The 9,315-nt window shown below is 29.9% G+C and overlaps 2 protein-coding genes across 3 annotated transcripts; both read right to left on the bottom strand.

Moving 5' to 3' along the window:
* Positions 1-797: 797 nt before the first annotated feature.
* On the bottom strand, positions 798-2,379 carry LOC131612533 (phosphopantothenoylcysteine decarboxylase subunit VHS3-like). Of its 2 annotated transcripts, XM_058884310.1 has the most exons (3): positions 2,247-2,379; positions 1,496-1,801; positions 798-1,144 (listed from the first exon to the last, which is right to left on the bottom strand). In XM_058884310.1, the coding sequence occupies exons 2-3, from the start codon at positions 1,535-1,537 to the stop codon at positions 938-940; spliced, it is 249 nt and encodes an 82-aa protein (XP_058740293.1). In that variant the 5' UTR covers positions 1,538-1,801; positions 2,247-2,379; the 3' UTR covers positions 798-937. The 2 variants fall into 2 exon arrangements, with proteins under 2 accessions (XP_058740293.1, XP_058740294.1); XM_058884311.1 differs by having other exon boundaries at positions 1,496-2,379.
* Positions 2,380-6,153: 3,774 nt separating this feature from the next.
* LOC131614791 (probable pectinesterase 15) lies at positions 6,154-8,829 on the bottom strand. The gene is made up of 5 exons (XM_058886343.1): positions 8,582-8,829; positions 7,778-7,946; positions 6,739-6,948; positions 6,406-6,659; positions 6,154-6,310 (listed from the first exon to the last, which is right to left on the bottom strand). The coding sequence occupies exons 1-5, from the start codon at positions 8,827-8,829 to the stop codon at positions 6,154-6,156; spliced, it is 1,038 nt and encodes a 345-aa protein (XP_058742326.1).
* Positions 8,830-9,315: the final 486 nt, after the last annotated feature.

The raw sequence follows: 9,315 nt of genomic DNA, 5'->3' as shown, positions 1-9,315 counted from the left end.
TTTAATTTTTTTCTTTGATAACAACAAACAATATTAAATATTAAATTTGTAGAATGTATGCATTGGATGCTTTTACTAATCACGGTCAAACTATTGATTGTAATAGGTCAAAATAAATTATCGATTCTTTATTAGATAATAATAATAATTTTCTATCAATTTAATTATACTCTTTCCATTTTAATTATATCTTTTTTTAAAAAAAGGTATTATTAATTTATTTTTCTTCTTGGAAATAATAATATTTTATTAATCATAGAGGGATTCCGCTATCAATCCAAAACATCATCATTCTACCAATGTCACTATAGCATTTTTCCTCTTTAACAACGATTGAAAAGTGTAGCCAGAAATGTGATAAACGTTGCCTAAAACAATAGGGCACGTTTTCCAGCCGTCTCCTGTGCGAGCGTTGCCTATTATTTTAGGGGACGTTTATTTTCACTTTTAGGCCACAATTTTATTAAACGTCGCTTAAAATACAGGAAAAGGGGACGTTTTTGCTTACTATTTGAGGCAACGATTCTAAGGTGTTGCTACAAAGTGCAACATCGGTAAAACGTTCCCTAAAAGTGATCAAGTAAGCTCACTCTAAGGGGACGATTTTCAAATGTTGTCATATTTAGTAACAATTACAAATTGTTCCCTAAAAATGAAATGGATAAAATACTTGGTAAATAACTGTATAAATTACAAAGTTCAAGTTTTATCATATTTTTCATGAGATAAGCAATTCAAATAATAATTACCCAAAACATATATTACATGTAGCACAAAAAATTTGTTAATAAAATCTTCAAGCGTTAACTCAAATACATAAAATGTCTAATACTACAAGTTTAACACTTATAAATCTAAGTCTAGCAAAATGACAAAATAGATAGTTTTTTTTTTAAGTTCAATGCTTAAGTAGAAGCTTAAAACAACAAAATCCAACTCATTTAAATTTTTCCAACTTGTTGTCATCTACATCATCCTCTTCTTCATCACTTAAATCGTCATCTTGAAGGTCATCACCTATGTCGTCATCACTTATGTCGTCTTCTTGAAATTCATCACTTATTTCATCCTCATCACTTAAGTCGTCCTCATGAATTTCATCACTTGCGTCGTTGTCCTCATCATCATCTTCATTGATACTTTGCTGCTTAAGAGAATGAAAAAACTTGTTAAAACGTTTAACTTCTCTATAAATTTTATAGATGTCTTGCCACATAAATGTAATAATATATCTCAAACAAGTAGAGTAATTGGTTGAAAATTTTGAAATTCAGAATTGAAAAGAGGAACTCAATGCCAATGAAATGCAACCAAGACCAAATTCAATAAAGGTTTCATTAAGATGACAATATATAGCAAACTGAACATTAAGACAGAATCATCATTATTGAATGATCTAAATAATCATTTTTTAATAGGCATAGTTTAAACCAACAAAAATCTTGTTTAGTCAAAAGAAAAATTTACCACTCATGAATGTAATAGATTAAATTACCTTTAGAATACATGGAGCATGAGCCGATGTAGATGAATGCATTTGTGGGTCACTCTTCTTTGGATCACTATTAGCATCTCCATGGGATAATCCTAACAAATCTTCTATTGACTAATCATGACTATTGGTAATTAATTAATATTCTAAAACTTTAAGTTTTAAGAATAAAATGGTGGAAGGGTTTTTGGTGTGTGAGTTTGAATTAGAAAGAGTAAAACCCATGAGTTAGGCAATAACAAATTAACAATAACTCATATAACTCAAGGGTTTTGGATTTGATTCAAAGAAAATAAATAAAAAAATTATCTATTGGGAGTTAAGAATATAACAAAGAAACAAATCTCATATACAGGGCTATAAAGCTAACATCCAATATTGTGATCACCACATACAAACACAAGTGATATGTCTTTGAATATAACCCTAAACCACATAAACACACACAACCAAAATAACCAGTAGATTCTAAACTATGAAACCATGTTTTCCACAATAGCAATAACTCATACAAAAGTTTAATGGTAGCTATTGAGGAGCATACATCACTTATTTACAAGTTTCATATTCTCTCTCTTTTTAGCACAATCAATAACTCCAAAAAATGTCTCTGTTACTTTAAGAAATGGAAGATAATGAAGAACCAGCAAAATAGAATGATTCATATATTAAAGCAAAGATCATACCATAAATCCAGTCAAGAAATAGACATAACTGAAACTAATTTGAAATTTACCGGAAACGAAAAGGATACCCACAAAACCGACTGTAATGCAATTTCTGGAGACACACTCGCAGCAAACAACGGCCGACGAGTCTGTTACCGGCGCACACTCGGAACAAAACGGAACACGGGCGGCGATTTCCTCCAACTTGGTAAAGTTAGGTTTGAGAAACAGAGTTCCCTTTCTTTCAATGTGTATTTTTCTTTTCTTTCAATATTACCATTGTACGTGGGCCTTACACTTAACTGGGTCCAATTGAATTTTTTTTCTTTTACTTAATCTATTTTATTTTTATTTTGCTTAATGTTTTTTCTACTTAAAGTATTTTTCCTAAATTTGTTTTATTTTATTTTTACTTAATGTTTTTCTTTTTATAAATTATCTTGTAAAATATATACATTTTTATTATTAATTTAAATAATAAATTATAATATATTACTATTAAATTATATTAATATTTTAATATTTATTATAGTTAAATCATATTAACATTAAAATAATTGATAAATTTATAATTATGTAGTATGATAAATGAATCAACTAAATTAGAAAAAAATTGGAGGGAAAGTTTCCGCCAAAATTTTTGGTGTTACTGAAACTTTTAGCAACCTTTTAAAAATGTAGCCTTTTATTAAGAATAATGGAACAATCTAAAATTGTCCCCATAAACATTTAAGGGGACATTTATCAGCTATTGCCAAAGATAAATTATAGGTATACTTAAAAATCGTCCCCAGAAGTATTTTAGGGAACATTTTCCAAGTGTTGCGCGAATTGTCTTAGTAACAATCAAAAATTGTTGCCTGATCTTTTTTTAGGCAACAATTTACACATGTTCCATGAAAAAGTGTTGCCAGAAGCAATAAATGCCGTAGTGTACTTCCTAAATTTAGGTTTCTCCCAACATCTATACACAACCATGTCATGAATCTTGGCTCTTATGGATTAAGAACTATTTGTTTGTTAACGCAAACCTAGTTCTTATAGTTTCACTTCTCATATATTATCTATGCAAAAGCACACTTTAGTATGCTAGCGTGTCCACATTTGCCTTTACTATAGTTGTCAACCATTTGATTTCCTCCTCCCAAACATCAAATAGCGTGTCCACCTTTGCCTTTACAATAGTTGTCAACCATTTGATTTCCTCCTCCCAAACATCAAGGGAATGATTAATCTTGAGTCAAGTTAAAATATGTTTTCAGATCTCTCTTAACTCATGACATTGAAAGAAAATGTGATTAAGATTCTCTTTGCACTACTAATGTTTTATTATTTTCTTGTACATGGTTGAATTTATGCTATCCTTTGTCTCATAATAGCTTTTACGATAGGTACAAGATGCATATGGTCTGTTTCAACTCTTAGTAGAGTTTATGTGTTGTAAGAGTTGCACCCCTAGTGCGATTTCTTATATATCATTTTCCTAATGAAAAAAAAAAGAAAGAACAATTGTCCTCTGATATCATGCCAAACCTAATCTTCATATCTTTGGTTGCTATTCTTTCATGACAAGCCAACCAAAGAATGGATAAAGCTCTAGGTTTAGCAGCACTTCTTGTAAACAGATTTTTCCAGCTAACCTCTTTGTAAGACTCACTCATTGCTTTCATGGCTCAGTAGAGATGCATAAACGATGAATATAAAATTGTTATAAGTTTGTAATAACATAATAAGTTGTGCTATGCAGTGTATTTTCATGGATTCAAATATGGAATCAGTTGGATCTAGAAAACTTTTATTCCACACTGAGTCATTTACTATTGTATTTTCATGGATTTTGATACAAGCTAAGAATGTCAAAATAAATTAAATGTTGAAAAACATGGCATTTGTATGAACATAGTGGGATACAATGAACACAACAACAAAACCTAACCCTAATAAACACAAATACGGGATACAATGAAACCCTACCAAAAGATAATCGAAAATCACGTAAATGTAAAACATATACGAGGAGTTACCAGGTTCTTACATTTAGAACAGATAATCGACTGCAATGGAAGCTTCTGTTGATTCAACGAAATCTAAACTGCAAAACAAAATAGATAAATTGATTTAGGGTTAACAATGCAAAGACGAGGAGAAACAGAGAAGAAGATAAGAGAAATTGATTTAGGATTTAAGAATACAAACATGTAGAGAGGAGAAACGAAGATTTTGCGAGAGATGCCGTTTTTGATTTTGCGAGAGATTATGTTTTTTATTTTACGAGAGTTGCGAGAAATTGATTTTGCGAGAGGAGAAACGGAGAAGTACGAGCTTCGATTTTGATTTTGTGAGAGGAGAGTACGTTTTCGCGAGAGGAAGAAAGGAATTTGCGAGGGGATGAAGAAAGGTTAAGAGAGAATGAGGAGAAACACATTTTTGATATGTTTTTATGTTTTATATTTTTTTTCTTTTTTTAATCTTAAAAAAAATAGAATACAAATAATAGAAAGAGGGAAACTAAATAAAAGAGGGAAAATCTGGCGGGGTATAATTTTTTGGGCTTGGGCCACAGTTTGTAATCAAAATTATAAGGCCGCAATTTTCCTTTGCGGCATAAAATATCTGCAGTTGCAAAACTCTAGAAAGTTGAAGGAAAGACCACCGTTTTCCACTCCGGATTCAATATTTTATAAAATAAATCTACGATTTGAAAATCCTGGTCTAATCATGTATGTGGCCACATTTTCTGAGCTGTGGAAAATTTTAACGTGGCCGTAGGTCAAAAATGTTGTAGTAATTTATGAGTTAAATACTCATAATTTGGCGTTAGGTGAAGGGAGCCTCCATGTGTTGGGAGTGATGTGGAAAGCTAAAGTTATCTGTAAAGTTAAGTTTTTTGTTTGGAGGTTCATGTGAAATAATTTACCAACTAAACATGAGCTTTGTATTAGAGGCGTGTCTTCATCTTTATTGGATAATTTGTGTCCTTCGTGTGCTTCGTTTGAAGAATCTAGTGGGTATCTTTTCTTTTCATGTAATTATTTGACCGTTTGGAGTGGCGGGCGGTGGTTCGTTGGTTGAGGTGACGTCGTTTGAGGATTTAAAGAAAAATGGTTTGGTGGAGATCATCTTGCAGGTTCATTATTTGTTGAAGCTTAAAGAAAGGTTTTGTTGTTTCATTACTCTTCTTTTTATTCTTTTGTTTGGTTACTAGTGTGTTGGTGTGTTTGGTTAGAAACCAATTGGTGTTTAATACCAAGGTTTGAAAGTGTGATAAATTGTTGTGTTTTATTAAAAATCTTGGTTGGAATTGGTTGTCTATTTTAAACAAGGTAGGATAAATTTAGTTAAGGAGGTTTGGTGTTCCAATTCTTTGGAGTAAGTTGCGAAAGTTAAGGAGGTTTGGTGTTCCAATTCTTTGGAGTATATGTTGTGTTATAGTGGTGTTTTGTTTGGGTTGGCTTTCCTTCTTATTGTTTGGAGGTTTGCGTGTCCTTGTTAGACTCCTTTGTTCTTCTTGTATTGACTTTGCACTTCTTTTTTGAACAAAGCAAAAGAAACCCTTTATTAAGTGCACAAGGAGTGTTATATAGTTGTTTTACAAAACACCAGAACCAAACTACAGCACAGAAAACAGCTGCTGATAGCAACTATATCTACCCTAACAAAATAAATGAAGACATATTCTTAATACATGTTGTTTATATAAAAAAAAGAAAAATTGCAACAACTACCCTGCTTGTCTTAATGGTAAAGACAAACAAACAATATCATAATGTTTTCAAATAAAGATAAATCATCCGTATCCAATAAAACACAATAAAGCAGTACTCATAATAATATCATTCAAATCTTATAAATATACCAAACATTAACATAATATTTAAAATAAAACATGGCTGTAAACATGATGAAGCCATTCATCGATATAAAATAAAACAGATTAAAGTAGTAGTCTTGGATAACTTCAACATTATTATTAAAACACAAACATATATAGCTCTAAATCTGATGAAGCCATTCAATTCCATCAATATATGAAATATTGATGTAAGGAGCAGCTTCATTATCCTTGAGCTGCTTTCCGAAAAAGGCTCTTGGAGGGGATGCTGTTTGTGCTCCAGGTCCCTTGCAGTTGTGCTCTCCAAAAAACACAGTCCTATATTTGCAATAATGTACAAAATATATTAATATTCCAATTATATTCTAAACATATAAAAATTAGTGAACAAAGAAAATTAATGAATTACTTACTGGTTTGCTGAGTTATCGCCAACCATGTCATTCCATCCAATAGGACTTACAACTGTAGACATGTAAGTGGTTGAGAAAATGACTTTGGCATATAGTCTCCAAGGTCTTCCGAGCAATATTCTCCCAGTACCACTGATGTTGCAATTCACAAATGAGAATCCAGAGTTATCTGTAGTTGAATTCTGTCCCTGGGCTGTGATATATCCTCCATCACCAACCCAGTCGGAGTTTGCTACAGAGTTTAAGAAACAATCCTATTTCATCTTACAATTTAGTTAGTATAGTGTCAATAATATATTTAAAAATTTGCAATTACTGTTTTATAACATGTACCTCATAAAGTGACCTTGCATTTCCGAATATAAAATCGATGGATCCTTGAATAAAACATCCTTTGTAGTAATGTCTTCCTAGGTCATCATGAAGGGTGTCTTGCTCACCATAAAATCCACATCCGTAAAATGCTGCTTTGTCTCCATTAGCCCTCAGTGCAACTGCCTGGGCTCCTTTAGCTCCTTGTGACGGAGGTCGAGGAAAAGTGTTCTGTGATTTTCAAAAAATAAATAATGTGGTTAGTTTTACAAATAAGTCATGTCTATTAATGAAATGAAAATTGAAATAGTAATGTGGTTAGAAATGTCACTTAATAATTTCTACTTACTATTTATAAATTTAAATTATGTTGAATAGTAAGGTGAGATAGTTATACCAATATAGAATATAAAGTATATCTTCATATTTACTAAAATTATAAATAAAAAATAAAAAATATATAATTTGTCACACTTTTATTTTCCACACATTAATGTCACACTCTTATTTTCCCTATAAAAATAAAAAATATAGTTGACAGAATCTTAAAATTATAACATAACAACAACGAGTGTGAAAGTTATTACTAAAGAACGAATTAAAATTGGTCTCAACCGTTAAATTGTTGTTCACAATTCACCAATGGTAAATGTTCTGACTCCATAACAACTACCATAAAAAAAATGAAGTAGTTTATCATCCTATTAGTTATTTTTTTAATCTAAGAATGAAAACATAAACTTTATGAAAATTTACTATTTAAACACTATTGAAAAGAACACATTGTCATAAATGTGGGAGAGATAAGAGGCATAATTGTGTATAATGAAATTGTAAATGTTATATTTTTCTCTCTTCAATATATCTAGACAACACATTAACTAAATTTAACAACTTTTTATTTTGATTTCACCAGTTAGGGACAAAGTTGAGTCCTCCTCATCCTAGAGTTCACCTTAATTTATTCTTAATAATAACAAAAAATTTAATTAATTTAAGATAGAATTATTAAAATTGCATTTAAATATACTATAGTATGAAAACGAAATTGTTTAATTACCTTAAAACTGATATTGTAGGCAATGAATTCTGAGGCAAAGACACCAAAAGTGTAACTGTCGAAGGTTCCAGTCCGATTTCCAAAATCACCCCATTCTATAATTGTATTAGGATAGCCTTGACCTTGAATAATCAACTTTGTCTTTTTCTCATTAACTACTACCTTCTCCCTAAAATTTCATCACACATTTTGTTAATTAATTGGCATGTAATTAAATTCGATATGATATATGGTATATGGTATACAATTTTTTTTTTAATTAAGATAACATTTTTTTTTAACATAATATAGTTGAAAATAAAAACAACAAACACATTGCAAAAGAAAATGATAAATACAATTTTTTTTTTTAAAAATGAATCATATTTATCTTTTAGTTTGTATATTCATAAAACAAATTCTACAATCTTCTAGTTGTACCCTTATACTATATACTATTTGTTTTAAATTTAAGCTTCACAAAATTAAAGTGATAAGATCCAATCTAAAAAAAGAAAGAAAAACACAAAAAGATCGACATTTATGAAATAACAAAGCAAGTAAACATCTTCAAATTAGAAAATAATTAGTAGTCTAATGCCTTAAAACAATAATTAACTTTTAGATGTTTTTCTTTAACGACATTCTAATAAAAATGAGAACTTATTTTCATCTATTTTCTTTAAATCAATTTTATTTTGTAAGAATTGATTTAATTAATAAATTTGTCGTTTAAATAGTAAGAAAATCAAACAAATACTATAAATTTGTGGTTAAGAAGTATTTTAAAAAAAAATCCTATAAGCTTAAGAAAATAAAATTAACCTGTAGATGCCCGAGTCAATAATCACAAGAGTAAATTGTAAACTTGAATCAGGCACATTGTTTACGGCTTCTTGAATAGTTGAAAAGTTGCCACAATTTTTTTTATCAACCCTGAGTACAAGGGTTACATTGTAATCATTTGTGAGACTAGAGCTCCACAGTGAGTCGTCACAGGAGTTAGTGATTGTTAGTGATATAGTGTTTATAGTTAGAACAAAGAAGATGATGAAGAAAGGAAGGTGGCTCATTTTTGTGTTTGGATAGATCAAGTGATTTGATATTCAAATCCTTTATAAACAAATATGTGTATAATAGTGATGATGTAATTCAACAAAATTCAATACACGTTAATAAAAGCTATTCTAGTTTTAGAAAAAGGAATGTGACATAAAACTATACAATGTGTATATCTTGCTTACCAAAAAAAATGAACACAAAATTTTCCATACGGTTTAATTAAATCTAAAATTTGAAAAATCTTATATAAATGATTTTTTTGACACAATTAAAAAATTGAAAAGTTATATTTATTATGTTTGGGCTCTTTTCATTTACTTGGTTGATGATTTCATTTATTTTAAGAAATGTTAGAATAATGATTCTTCTTAAGTAAGCTTGAACTTGCATTTTGTTTTTTATGTTATTGATATATATTATATGGGAATTCAAGCATAGATAGTTCAGAATAAATTTAATAGAAGAGAGAGTTCGGGCTAGGTTTTCTTGCATTGATT

This window comes from Vicia villosa, linkage group LG6 (genome assembly GCF_029867415.1).
Source record: "Vicia villosa cultivar HV-30 ecotype Madison, WI linkage group LG6, Vvil1.0, whole genome shotgun sequence".
Classification (NCBI taxonomy): domain Eukaryota; kingdom Viridiplantae; phylum Streptophyta; class Magnoliopsida; order Fabales; family Fabaceae; genus Vicia; species Vicia villosa.
The sequence above is the reverse complement of the archived record's forward strand: the minus strand, read 5'-3'. Positions and strand labels throughout refer to the sequence as shown.

Excerpts from the sequence above, each read along its gene's own strand:
- LOC131612533 (XM_058884311.1), bottom strand. The coding sequence starts at position 1,537 with ATGCATTCATCTACATCGGCTCATGCTCCATGTATTCTAAAG. Across the intron at positions 1,145-1,495 it reads ATGCTCCATGTATTCTAAAG|CAAAGTATCAATGAAGATGA; the intron begins GTAATTTAATCT and ends TCTCTTAAGCAG.
- LOC131614791 (XM_058886343.1), bottom strand. The coding sequence starts at position 8,829 with ATGAGCCACCTTCCTTTCTTCATCATCTTCTTTGTTCTAACTATAAAC. Across the intron at positions 6,660-6,738 it reads ATGCAAGGTCACTTTATGAG|GATTGTTTCTTAAACTCTGT; the intron begins GTACATGTTATA and ends AAGATGAAATAG. Across the intron at positions 6,311-6,405 it reads GGCGATAACTCAGCAAACCA|GACTGTGTTTTTTGGAGAGC; the intron begins GTAAGTAATTCA and ends TTGCAAATATAG.